Below are 13,357 nucleotides of genomic sequence, written 5' to 3'. Positions count from 1 at the left end.
GGAAGAATTTGGAAAAGGGTGCAGAGAGGGTTGCTCACCTTATGTTATGTGGTGGAGATCTCAGTATACTACTTACAATATAACATTAAACAAGCAGTCTATATGGTGCACATTTCTAAATTAATTTGTATTTAATCAAATGACCACACAGTAAAGCCTGGACAAGGATGTATTCTAGCCTAGAATACGTGTTTCTAATGAGTCAGGAGCAGGCGGGGTAAGAGGGGGGCTCTTTATACGGGCTTACATTCCTACATCTGCTTAAATAAAATGTTTCTGTGACGCTTCATTAAACTGTAAATGTTGCATAAAGTAAATATATAGTATAAATCTATCTTGTACTCACCGGGTAAACCTAGATGTAGTGGTGGCAATGCATTTCTCCTGGTGCACTGTCATTACTATATTGATGAAAATAAATATTTTTCATATTCTATGATGTTTTCTTCTGTTGTCAATTAAATACATTATCGTGTTTTTCAGGGCTGCACGGTGGTGTAGTGGGTAGCACTGTCGGGTTCGATTCCTGTGTAGGGTTCGGGTTTCTTCTGTGTGGACCTGCATGTTCTCCCCGTGTGAGCGTGGGTTCTCTCCGGGTTCTCCGGCTTCCTCCCACAGTCCAAAGACATGCAGGATGGGGAAAGGTTCATTGGTGACTCTATGTTTATGTCCTGTAGGTGTGAATGTGAGTGTGAATGGTTGTTTGTCTCTGTCAGCCCTGTGATAGACTGGCATCCTGTCCAGGGTGTACCCTGCCTTCGCCAAATGACAGCTGGGATCGGCTCCAGCCCCCCCACGACCCTGAATACAGGATAAAGCGGTAGACAATGGATGGATGGATCATATTTTTCATAATGTCACACATAAAAAGCTTCAATCTGCTCACTGCTAGACAAGTATAAGGTGAAGATGTATCCCAACCCCCTGGTGTTTTACTGAGGAATGAGAGCACCTCCTAGTGGTGATAATGGAATAGTGAAGTTTATTTCATGCAGCTCCTCTCCAGGAGCACTGTCAATGTCAAACACTCAACAATAGTAATATGGAAAGAACTTGTACCGTTTTGGAATATAGCTGATTGGGACACAGTCCTTTTCAGTATCAGCGGCTGTGTATCCATGACAACAGACGGATTTCTTGGTGAAGTATTCTCTGTCCTAAAGGGTCAGACGAGACAAGAAGAGGGGTGATTTACACCGGTTTGTTTCCAACCACAAGACAGAGTTCAGTGGCATTTTATGTGAAAGAAAGATTTTCATACTCAGTTGAATGAACACCAATGTGACGCCTGTGTCTCGATGGACTTTTCTTGCATATTGGTTTGCAAACGTGTTGGTGACACCAAACATCTCATGACACCTCCCAGAGGCACGACTTGTTTTATCAAACATCTATTAAAAATATTCTCCCACCTGAGCCGAGCGGAGGCCTGAGCCTGCAGCACTCCAGATTTGCTTAGTCACACTGACAAAGGGCTGACATCCCCGGGAGATATTTAGGAAAGGAGGAACAAAAGAAAAAGAAAAGAAGCCGAAACACTCTGTGGCAGCTTAAATAAATAACCAAATCTATCACAATTGTTAGGATTGACTTGATTAAAGAAAAAAAACATAATTCCTATTAACTGTTTTGGGATAAATATTGTAAAGTTTAAGTGCTGATCCACTCTGATTGTCCAGCCATATAGATTTATCTCTGGCTTCTCATACTGTGATCTGCTCTATGGCTTTTTCACCCTGTCCCCTGCAGGCAAAAGAAGAGGATGCATATCCTATAGTGAATACTTTGGTGTGATATGGAATGTGTAATACTGCCTTATATATGAACTTAAAAATTAAGAATCAAATAAAAAGAGGACTCTTGACTAAGCCACTGTTAAATACAACAATTGAAAGAATATGTGCAAAAGACACAGTTTTTATTCAGTATAACAAAATAAATTGTTGAAAGTCGTTGAACAGAAAATGTGCTGAAAGTTTAATGATGGGCAAACTTGAAATAAGTGGATTCTGCTCTCTGTTTGCTCACGAAACATCAATTACAGATGTCTTTATTTTAATTTGAGTTAATTTGGCTAAACAAATGAAGAAACTTGCAGAAACAGTAGGTCTCGGTTCGACGCAGCAGGCAGCAGTGGTCGCTTCATCATGGCTTTTACAGGGAAATTTGTTCTGGAGAGCGAGGAGAACAGCAGCCAATTCATGAAGGCTCTTGGTAAGAGACTTACTTACGTGTATAAATATATCAAAAGTACTGGATCAAAAATGTGTTGATTACCGCTGCTAATTATGTGTTATTTTGTCCCTAGGAATTAAAGACCCCAATGAGCCCAAGAGTGACGTCATAACAGACATCTATCAGAATGACACGTTCAGGCTGACCAAAGTTCTGATGGACAAGACCTGGAGCAACACGTTCCTCATTGGGAAGGAGAGTGAACTGGAAACTCTGGATGGACAGGCATTTAAGGTTGTTTTATTCTATTTTTTTAAGATGTTTAAACACTGACTGGTTTATTTTGCGGTTTTCTCATAGTTATTTTATGTTTTTATTTTAGACCACTGTCACTTTGGATGGAGGTGAACTCAAGATTCAGTCCCAACTACGTTTACACCGCTGAGGTGGTTGGTGACAAGCTTTTTGAGGTGAGAGTATACAGACTGATGAAAGTGTATGTGTCAGAGATGTGACAGAGAATGCAGTCTTTTGATATATTTTTTTCCCTTTTTTAGGTCAACACCATTGGTGCCATTACTAACAAGCTGATTAGTAAGAAGACACATTAAACTGATTTAATGACACCTGAAAAGGCTGCATGAAATGTCCAACAAGAAATCATTTCATTTTAACGATCCAGCATTTATCTCTTTACATTTTAGTTTTTTTGAGGGTCATTTGCAAATGAATACAGTGTTTAATACAAATTAAAATTCATGTTAGTAGTAAAAACTGTATTTTCTGCTCATTTGAGGTAAAAGATTCTTGTTGGATGACACATATAATACCATACTTGCTCCAACTTTAAAATGAAATAAATCTCATGCCTTGGATAAGAAATACACTCCTAGACATATCTGCTTTATTTTCTCGTGAAGATGTTTGTCTTTGCAGTGGAAACGTGTACAAGTGCAGAAAATATGTTTTTAGACCCAGAATGTAAGAGACCATGAACACAAAAATGTGGGAAACATTGATTGGCTATATTTCAGTTATTTATATCGGATCAAACAGGTACAGGGAAATGATGTCACCCTTGTAGAATATTAAAGTAGTTTTGCTGCTTCTATTCAGTTGACCTGAGAGTTAATCGACAAAATGCAGTCCTGTGAAGCCAAGAGCCTCCTGCTTGCTCCTCTCTACGGATGGTAACTTTATCCTCTTTTTGCTTCAGCAACCGGAGCGAACGCTTTCATGATGTGCTTCACTTTCCGCATTCAGCCTCGTTTCCATCGAAGCATGTTGAGTCTCGCAGCGTTAGATCCTCTTGCTAATCCTTTTGAAAGTCACACCCTTTTCTCCCGGAGTTACGCAACTCTGGATGGAAAAAGATGAAGACGATTCGGGATGAAAATGTAGCTAAAGGCAATTTCTATTCTGGTTGTTGAAAAAATTTTGAGAGAATTTTGACTCGTGAGTTTTGCTTTGTTTTACGTCTCTCACCATTACCAGCTTGTCCTCAATGATCTCTGCCGTGAGGTCGTACTGAGGAAACTTTATTGAAATCCGGCCACCTTCCATCGTGACAGGAGCCTACAGGTCACACAGAAGGTCACAAAGGGGAAATAATGAGCTTGATTACATGAAAGCTTCATGACAAGTTGTGAGTACGTGGAAGAATTGCAGTTCAGTGATCATTCATCTTCAGAGCCTGTTATTAACTCGCCTTGAATTTGACGCCCGCCATTGTTGCCAGCTCACACTGTTGACCGATGGTGAACTTATTGGACCAGGTCCAGTTCGGTATGGTTTGTGTCCAGGAGATCTCGTCCCCATCCTGAACCACCTCCGTTACCACTTTGTGGTCTGTCTTGGCGTTGGAGAGACCTGTGACAGAGCAGGTGAAAATTCCAAATACAGAAGTTTTCATGAATGAAAGGATACGTTTATCCATTGACGTCAACACAACAACAACAACAAAAAAAGCCCAATACCAATTATTTCCAGAAACTCCTCATAGTTGTCTTGACTCTCCAGCTCATATTTCCCAGTGAAAGCCATGATGGTGAACGAGAGGAGACGGAGTGACACATGAATGAAAAAGGAGTGGTTTGCTACGGATCCTTCCTGTTCACTTTTTTTTTAACCACTGCCATAACTGCCTTTTCTTCTCCTCTCATGAAGACCTGCAGCCGGCTTTGCAAGTTGGGGCACGAATGGTAAAAAGCTAAGAACATCTTGTAGGTGTTACCAAGAGGTCATGCGTATCTTTTCGGCTTGAAATATGTTTTTCTTTTTCAGCAATAATAATAATAATAATAATACCCAAACAACTCATGTAACAAATATACCTCTACCAGTATAACCCTGTTTACAATGAACACGAACGTGGTAAGGGCTGCAACTGATTACTTTTCTTTCATGTCTAATCCTGCAGATTCTTTTCTTGATTAATTCTCTATAAAATGTTAGATATAATAGTGAAAAAACACTATTAACCACTGTTCACTTTTACTCAAGTAAACAAGTTTAATCAGTATAGAGTATTTTTGAACACAAGTATCAATACTTTTACCTCTGCCTCTTCTTGTGAGTTAGCTAGATTGATAACATTTAATGTTTTGTGCTAAAGAGGACTTTGTATCTGGCCAGCAACCGGCTAGCTTAGCTTAACATAAAGACTGGAAACAGGAGGAAACAGCTAGCCTGGTGGCAAATTGTCCTTTTACTTTTTTTTTTTTTTTTTTTACACTTCTGTTGCCTATAGCCTAATGTGTTGACAGTGAGCTTTAGAGATGGCAGGTTAGCTGTTTCCAGTCTTTATCCTAAGTTAAAACCTGACTACCTGCTAGCTGTAGAAGCTAGCTTCACACTTAGCCTACAGACCTGTCAATCATTGATGCATTGGTATATTGCTGCAGTTTTGAAAAATATGTGTACATAAAGCAGTCTGAGAAGCGTAAAGACACCTTTTTAATCCAAGCTTAGCTCTATGCATTGACACATTTGAAGACAGCCTGTGTGTAACACTTAGTTGGATTGATACGACTAGAAAAGTTAGTATTTCCAACTGTATTTGAAGGCACCACACGTCTCTTCCTGTATGTATCTGTGTGTGTGTACTTTTCATGTTCGGGTGGAAACCGAAAGTCTCTAGTCCGGGACGTGTTTAACTGTGAGAGAAATGGACTCCGACACTTTAAGACGTGTTTTGGAAAACGCGCTGGTTCGCCTGAGGCCGAACCAGCTCCGGCGCTTCTGCTTTCGCCTGCTGTGGCGCACAGAAGGTCCGAGTCCTTCTTTCGGGACCCGAATGGATCTGAGGCTGACTGATTAGATCGATTTTCAAGTGCGGTGATAAGTGGGGGAGTTTCCCGCAATAAAACGCCGAAGATTTTACTTAAAAGAAAATGAACGTGTTGCTTATGGAACAGAGTTTTGGTGTTGATTCCACTTCCACAGTGACAGCCAATCATATTTATCTTTATTCATGTATCACGGACGCTCACTGGTTAGCAGGGCTCTCCTCAGCACATAAGTATGGGCTGTGACGGAAACACAGTGCCAGTATGCGAGGATTGAGCCCATGGTAGGTTTGTTACACGAAGCACAGCGTTATAGTTTACTGAAACTGTGTAAACAATGTAATGTAACAATGCAGTTATCATGATATTATGTTCAGGAAGCTGGCGACAGTTTTACATGTAACTAAATGTGTTACAGGGGGTTTATTTTGTTTAATGTTAATAACTAGCGACCTTAGCTCGAAGGCTACGCTAACTTGCTAATTTTCCTCCATAAAGCTGTGCCGAGCGAGTGCTGTGCTTGGCCGTGAGCTGACCAGTCATTTCCGTATCATTGTCCAGGTACATTTGTTTTCGTTTATATATCTATTTTGAATTAATGATGTACACAAATAAGGCCAGTATGCGAGGATTGAGCCCATGCTGTGCCGAGCGAGTGCTGTGCTTCACTGTGAGCTGACCTGATTTCCGTATCATTGATTCCGTATCATTCAAATGAGCCGCACTTAAATTTCGAGTGTACAAGTATTCTCAGCATTGCGGTAAATGCGGAGAAACATCGTATTACTTCCGGTTTTCAAAATAAAGGTATTAAGAACAGTAAGCTATATATCGAACCTACCAACCATTGAAAATAAAATGTTACATTAAAGTGTTTCATGCGCCTATGATGAATAAAAAACACTTGTTATCATTTGTTTTACTGTACCAATGTGGAGAAATTCAAGTATAAATGTCCCATATTTATACCTGAGATTGCATCTTTGACCATATTTGAGCTACTGTAAAAACACGTTGCTCAATAATGGTGGTGGTATATTTGACTTCGACACATAGAGGACTACAGGTATGTTTAATATGAACCATTTTTACTGTACCAATTAAGAGAAATTACGAAGTTAAAGTCCTACATTTAACGAATAATAGGTCGATTTCTGAATATTTGAGGTGCTGTAAAAAATACTTTTCTCAATAATTCCAGAATGACACTGATTGATTTGAGTTGAGGACATCTCTGACAACATATACCGAAAATCAAGCATTTTTACTGTACCAATTAAGAGAAATTACAAAGTAAAAGTCCTACATTTAACGAATAATAGGTAGAGGTATGAATATTTGAGGTGCTATAAAAATACTTTTCTCAATAATTCCAGAATGACACTGATTGATTTGAGTTGAGGACATCTCTGACTACATACCAAAAATGAAGAATTTTACTGTACCAATTAAGAGAAATTACAAAGTAAAACTCCTACATTTAACGAATAATAGGTAGATTTCTGAATATTTGGGGTACTATAAGAATACTTTTCTCAATAATTCCAGAATGATACTGATATATTTGTATTGAGGACATCTCTGACTACACACATAATGAAAATCAAGCATTTCTACTGTACCAATTAAGAGAAATTACAAAGTAAAAGTCCTACATTTACCGAATAATTATTGAGTAAAGTATTTTTATAGCACCTTAAATATTCAGAAATCTACCTATTATTCGTTAAATGTAGGACTTTTACTTTGTAATTTCTCTTAATTGGTACAGTAAAAATGCTTGATTTAAAGTATAGTTGTAGTCCTCTATGTGTAGAAGTCAAATATACCACCCATAGCCAGGAATTATTGAGCAAAGTGTGTTTACAGTAAGTCAAATATGGTCAAAGATGCAATCTCCAGGTATAAATATGGGACTTTGTTGTTGAATTTCTCCACATTGGTACAGTAAAAAGACTTGATTTAAAGTATAGTTGTAGTCCTCTATGTGTAGAAGTCAAATATACCACCCATAGCCAGGAATTATTGAGCAAAGTGTTTTTACAGTAGCTCAAATATGGTCAAAGATGCAATCTCAGGTATAAATATGGGACATTTATACTTGAATTTCTCCACATTGGTACAGTAAAAATGCTTCACATTAAACATGCTTGTAGTCAATTATGTGTAGAAGTCAAATATACCACCCATAGCCAGGAATTATTGAGCAAAGTTTTTTTACAGTAGCTCAAATATGGTCAAAGATGCAATCTCAGGTATAAATATGGGACATTTATACTTGAATTTCTCCACATTGGTGCAGTAAAAATGCTTGATTTAAAGTATAGTTGTAATCCTCTATGTGTAGAAGTCAAATATACCACCCATAGCAGGAATTATTGAGCAAAGTGTTTTTACAGGAAGTCAAATATGGTAAAAGATGCTATCTCAGGTATAATAAATATGGGACATTTATACTTCAATTTCTCCACATTGGTACAGTAAAAATGCTTCATATTAAACATACTTGTAGTCAATTATTTGTAGAAGTCAAATATACCACCCATTGCCAGGAATTATTGAGCAAAGTGTTTTTACAGTAGCTCAAATATGGTCAAAGATGCAATCTCAGGTATAAATATGTGACATTTATACTTGAATTTCTCCACATTGGTACAGTAAAAATGCTTCATATTAAACATACTTGTAGTCAATTATGTGTAGATGTCAGATATTCCACCTATAGCCAGGAATTATTGAGCAAAGTGTTTTTACAGTAAGTCAAATATGGTCAAAGATGCAATCTGCATGTATAAATTTGGGACTTTTATACTTGAATTTCTCCACATTGGTGCAGTAAATCAAATGATAAGTGTTTTTTATTCATCATAGGCGCATGAAACACGATATATAGCTTACTGTTCTTAATAACTTTATTTTGAAAACCGGAAGTAATACGATGTTTCTCCGCATTTACCGCAATGCTGAGAATACTTGTACACTCGAAATTTAAGTGCGGCTGATTTGACCACGGAGACCGGAGTTGCGGCTGGCTTGACCGCGGTATAAAACCGCGGTCCTGAAGCTAAGAGAGTGTCGGTCCTTCTTGCAACTAAACAACACAACGCAGACAACTGTTACACTTAGATGTATTCTTATGGCGTGGTGTATGACAATATCAGCCTAATTCTCTCAGCGGCAATCCCGGCGGATTTGGGAGCAAATAAAATAAATATAAAAACATAATTCAAAGTGGTCAGTAGGCTGTACGCTGACACAGAAAAGTAATTCCCTCCGAGGAGAATCTGGATCTCTCATATAAAAACATCGTCAGGGAAAGAAAAAGGCTTTTTTTCATCTGCCAAATGCAGGAAGTTCAGCTGGCAAAAACTCGCCGACTGTGTGAATGTGTGTCGTTAATAGTCGTATACGACTGCCCCATCATAAGTGCACTACGATTACATCGATTTTCAAGTGCGGTGTTAAGTGGGAGAGTTTCCCGAAATAAAACGCTGAAAAAAAAACCTTTTAAGTGGTCAGTAGATTGTACGCTGACACAGAAAAGTCATTCCCTCCGACGAGAATCTGGATCTAAAACATCGTGAAGGAAAGAAAAAGACCGGTCTCTGAACACTCTCACGATCAACCAAGCTTTTTAATCCACGCACCGAACTCCACGGGATAAATGCTGATGCCAACTTCAAGAGAACTGATTAGTCAGTAGGCGTTGTTTTTCTCCACCTTGATCTCATCAAACCTGCTCCGGGAAAACCCAGGTTTAACCCTGAAGTTACCGCGCTAAACCCAAATCCTGCTTCGTCGTACAGGCCTCTGGACTCCAAAATCATCTCAGATCTCTTGGTTTCAACCTTGCCCGAATCTGAAGCTCTGACGTTGCTTTGGTGACTCTGGCATCGACTGCCTCAACAAGCAGACAGACTGCACCTAGGTACAGGTTTCTTAAATGTATTATTTTTGTTTAGTTTTTAATTCTTTCAATCCATAGGCCTACAATCGTCTTCCAACAAAACGTGTGTAAAGACAAAAAGGCAGAGGGGGTACACTGTAACACGCAATTCAGACGTTAGTAATTAGTAGTGTACAAAGGTAGAGGTACGCTGTTTGATAGATCCACTCCCCTGGAATCTGACTTCCAGTGGGAGGCCTGAGGTCAACCTCAAAAATTGGAACATTTGTGTCCATGTACAACCATCAGTGGAGCAAGGCCCACCTCATTAATATCTCTTTCAAGCATTTATATTAATATTCCCACGTAAAGTTTTATGAACATCATTTAATAGCGACTCTTTTTGTGGTTTGAATGCTTTTGATTCTTTCCACATGCAGCTACATGTTTGGTCTGTTAGATTTTATATTTTATGATATCCTTGAATGGATTTTCTCTTCTTCTGTGTACTATGTACCATATTGATAAGAACACATTTTCCTAAGTTAAGCAGTGCTGAAATATAAATATATTATAGAATAAGTTGTAGAATTTGTAATGTAATGATGTACCTTTTTTATTTTGGCAGTTATGGAAGCTCGTCGACACCGCCTCCGAATTGGAGCACAGGGCCGTGAGTCATTTCCTTGTTTTATGGTATCAATGAACTTTTGTAGAAAATGACTCGCACTGTTTTCAATTTTACATCAAACTTATGCTTATAGATCTATATTTTTCCCTCCTCCCCCAGCAGAGCCCTTTGTGGACCATCAGCTAATCGCAGACACTTTCTCTCCAAGAGGAGTCTTGATGAAGCCGGCTTTCCAGTGAAAGTTAACTGCAAAGTGTTAATATACAAGACCGACAAATCGTTCCTCACGCTGCATCTTTATCTGATCCCTCCTGACCCTGCCCTACAACAGGTTGTTACCATCATCGTGTTGATTCATACTTACAGGCAGCAACGTTGGTTTCTGTAGCCACGAAGCTTCTTTGCACTGACGATGTTCTCTTTCTTGTCCCCCCCCCACAGTCGATAAAAAACAAAGAATCATCCAATGGATTCAAAATGATTCAGAAGCCATACCCAGCAAAGTCCCTGAAAATGCGCGATCGTTTCATCCTCACAGCCGATCAGAGCGCTGCAGAAATTTGCCCTCAGGTACGTTTTTCTTCTTTTCTTTTAGAAAACACAGCCTCTTTATTTTTCTTTGGCTCCCCATCTGACGATCTCTTCAATCTTAATTAGAATATCATCTCATTTTTGACAAAATGTACCCTGAATCAAAGTCTAAATCTGTTCCATTTCTCTTTTTATGTATTTCTTTCACAGAACTTAAAGCTCAGATATGACGGCTATGACCCAAACTACTATGAAGTGTTTATTAGAAACCCGGAGAGTAATTTCCAGCTCACACTGACAGATGAGTCTGGACCCGTGTGGACCTGCACAATTCGAAAAAGTCAGTGGCTATAATAATATTCTGTGTATTCAAGCTACCTGTATCACCCCTATTTAGTCAACCACATGTATTTATATGTTTGTTTGCATTTCATTTCAGATGACTATCAAAGAACTGGTGATATTCAGATGATGTATGGTAAGTGTCATACGAACTCTTTCACATAACGTTCATCATCCTGGAGGTTATGACCGGTAGATCATAAAAATGAAGTTTAAATGGTTGAACATTAATACAGTAACATCTTATAATGTTCTTCACAGAACCTTGAGCTTGTTATTACACACAGTAACATTAATCAGTCACGTCCACACTAGTATTTCAGTGTAACTTAATGTTTTTGATATCATGAACCTCCTTGAGAGCCCCAAATCTGAGTCGTGTTATTCTTTTTGTTTTCCTAGAAGAGGAGCTTGCCAGAGTGAGGCCAGGCCTTGTGGGGAAAATGTCGAGAGAGCTAATTAATCAGCTGCTGGATAACCTTTTAGCGGATGGCGTCTTGAGCGAGGGAGAGAAAGACTGTATCATTCAGGAGAACAACACCAGCGCAGACAGAGCACGCTGCCTCATTGACACGGTGAAGAAGAAAGGACGGGAAGCCATCAGGAGAATATTTGCTCACCTCCAAAGCAGAGACCCAATGCTCTTCGCTCAGCTGGGGCTTCCCTACGACCCACCTGTTTAGTTAGGTATGGTCAGTCTCAGCAGAGCTGCTTCGCCATGATTCATCTTCCGCTCCCAATTCGGGGGCGGCTGTGGCTCAGAGGTAGTGCGAGTTGTCCTCCAATCAGAAGATTGGCAGTTTAAATCCCAGCTCCTCCAGTCTGAATACTGAAGTGTTCTTGGGCAAGATACTGAACCCCCAAATGGCCCCCGATGCTGCGCCATCGGTGTGAATGTGTATGAATGAGTTAGATCCTGCTGTGCCTCTGCCATCAGTGTATGAATGTGTGTGTGAGGATAAAGAATCTATATATATATTGTACATATTTAAATATATAGTGTATGTGTTTTATTATTTTATATATATTTTTTTATTGACTACTATTTATTGACTGTATAGTGTTTTTTTTATTTTTTATTATTGTGTGTGTGATTGTGTGACTTGGATTTGTATGCTGTCTACAAATTGCCCCATTGGGGGACAATAAAGTATTTTGAACTTGAATCTGCAAGATGAAGAGGAGTGACATAACATTGATTTAACCCTCATGCCCTTGCACCTCATGTTTTTTTTTTGTTTCTTTTATATTTGGTGATACTTTTGGCTGTGTTGATTTTTGGCAAGAACTTTTCTTTTTAGTTATATTTTTGAAATCCAATGATTTTTTATTTCACTTCTTTTAAATCTTCTTGACGAGAAGCTCTGGTTCGGGGGAACCTGCCTGCCCTGAAGGGACGTTCTGTTGAGGACATCGAGCTTCTTGCTGATTGGATTAGTGATATTGCAATTTCGCTGTACTCGTATAGTGACAATAAAGTGAATCTTGTATCTTGTATTCTATTGATGCATTTTGCACCCTCTGGACACCTTCGTGGCAAAAAAGCCACGCACTTACAAACTGCTATAAAATCATCATACATCAATATTTTTTTTTACTTTTTTTTTTTATAAATCTCATAAACAACTTCCACCTTGCTCAAAACTACCAAACATTCATTCAGTTTCAGGATTTTAACCCTTTAAATCCCAGTTTAATTATTTTCATTTTTTCATTTTTTATTGCCAAAAAACACAAAAAATGAGTTATTTTCCATATAATAATTAGGAGGTGGATGGGGTTTTGGTGGGGATTAGAGGCTTGGATATGTCAAAGATTAGCAACACAATTTATTTGATTGCATTAGTATTTTTTCTGTAGTACCAGATACTCCCTCTGGACACCTACTGGCCAAAAATGCCCCATTGACTTCCATTCAAACCACATTTTTTAATCTCACTGCCATTACAGTATAAAACCATGCATTCTGGTATGTTAGCTTTTCATGAACAAAAGTAGCGATATTTGACATTTTTACTGTTATATCACCATATTCATCTGGATCTCTCAAAACATCTTCAGGGAAAGAAAAAGGCTTTTTTTCATCTGCCAAATGCTGGAAGTTCAGCTGGCAAAAACTCAGCCGACTGTGTGAATGCGTGTCGTATTAAAGACGTAAATGACTGCCCAATCATAAGGGCACTACGCGATCTGACTGATTACATCGATTTCAAGTGCGGTGATAAGTGGGAGAGTTTCCCGCAATAAAACGCAGAAAAAAAATACTTTAAAAAATGAACGTGTTGCTTAGATGTATTCTAATGGCGTGGTGTATGACAATATCAGCCTAATTCTCTCAGCGGCAATCCCGGCGGATTTGGGAGCAAATAAAATAAATATAAAACATAATTCAAAGTGGTCAGTAGGCTGTACGCTGACACAGAAAAGTCATTCCCTCCGATGAGAATCTGGATCTCTCATATAAAAACATCGTCAGGGAAGGAAAAATGCTTTTGCCGGTCTCTG

The 13,357-nt window shown here is 38.8% G+C and overlaps 3 protein-coding genes across 3 annotated transcripts; 2 read left to right on the top strand and 1 right to left on the bottom strand.

The window, feature by feature from the left end:
* Positions 1 to 2,074: 2,074 nt before the first annotated feature.
* On the top strand, positions 2,075 to 3,049 carry LOC311013938 (fatty acid binding protein 1-B.1-like). Its single transcript, XM_084010250.1, has 4 exons — positions 2,075 to 2,214; positions 2,309 to 2,469; positions 2,558 to 2,645; positions 2,733 to 3,049. The coding sequence occupies exons 1-3, from the start codon at positions 2,148 to 2,150 to the stop codon at positions 2,618 to 2,620; spliced, it is 291 nt and encodes a 96-aa protein (XP_083866376.1). The 5' UTR covers positions 2,075 to 2,147; the 3' UTR covers positions 2,621 to 2,645; positions 2,733 to 3,049.
* A 145-nt stretch (positions 3,050 to 3,194) lies between these two features.
* LOC311013936 (gastrotropin-like) lies at positions 3,195 to 4,310 on the bottom strand. Its single transcript, XM_084010244.1, has 4 exons — positions 4,152 to 4,310; positions 3,884 to 4,044; positions 3,661 to 3,750; positions 3,195 to 3,534 (listed from the first exon to the last, which is right to left on the bottom strand). The coding sequence occupies exons 1-4, from the start codon at positions 4,216 to 4,218 to the stop codon at positions 3,475 to 3,477; spliced, it is 378 nt and encodes a 125-aa protein (XP_083866370.1). The 5' UTR covers positions 4,219 to 4,310; the 3' UTR covers positions 3,195 to 3,474.
* A 5,706-nt stretch (positions 4,311 to 10,016) lies between these two features.
* Positions 10,017 to 12,349, top strand: LOC311013535 (putative caspase recruitment domain-containing protein 17P). Its single transcript, XM_084009637.1, has 6 exons — positions 10,017 to 10,021; positions 10,139 to 10,310; positions 10,421 to 10,549; positions 10,721 to 10,850; positions 10,950 to 10,988; positions 11,255 to 12,349. The coding sequence occupies exons 3-6, from the start codon at positions 10,457 to 10,459 to the stop codon at positions 11,533 to 11,535; spliced, it is 543 nt and encodes a 180-aa protein (XP_083865763.1). The 5' UTR covers positions 10,017 to 10,021; positions 10,139 to 10,310; positions 10,421 to 10,456; the 3' UTR covers positions 11,536 to 12,349.
* Positions 12,350 to 13,357: the final 1,008 nt, after the last annotated feature.

This window comes from Eutrigla gurnardus, assembly GCF_963514095.1.
Source record: "Eutrigla gurnardus genome assembly, chromosome: 5".
In the NCBI taxonomy this organism is placed as follows: Eukaryota; Metazoa; Chordata; class Actinopteri; order Perciformes; family Triglidae; genus Eutrigla; species Eutrigla gurnardus.
This window is presented reverse-complemented; position numbering and strand designations above follow the sequence as displayed.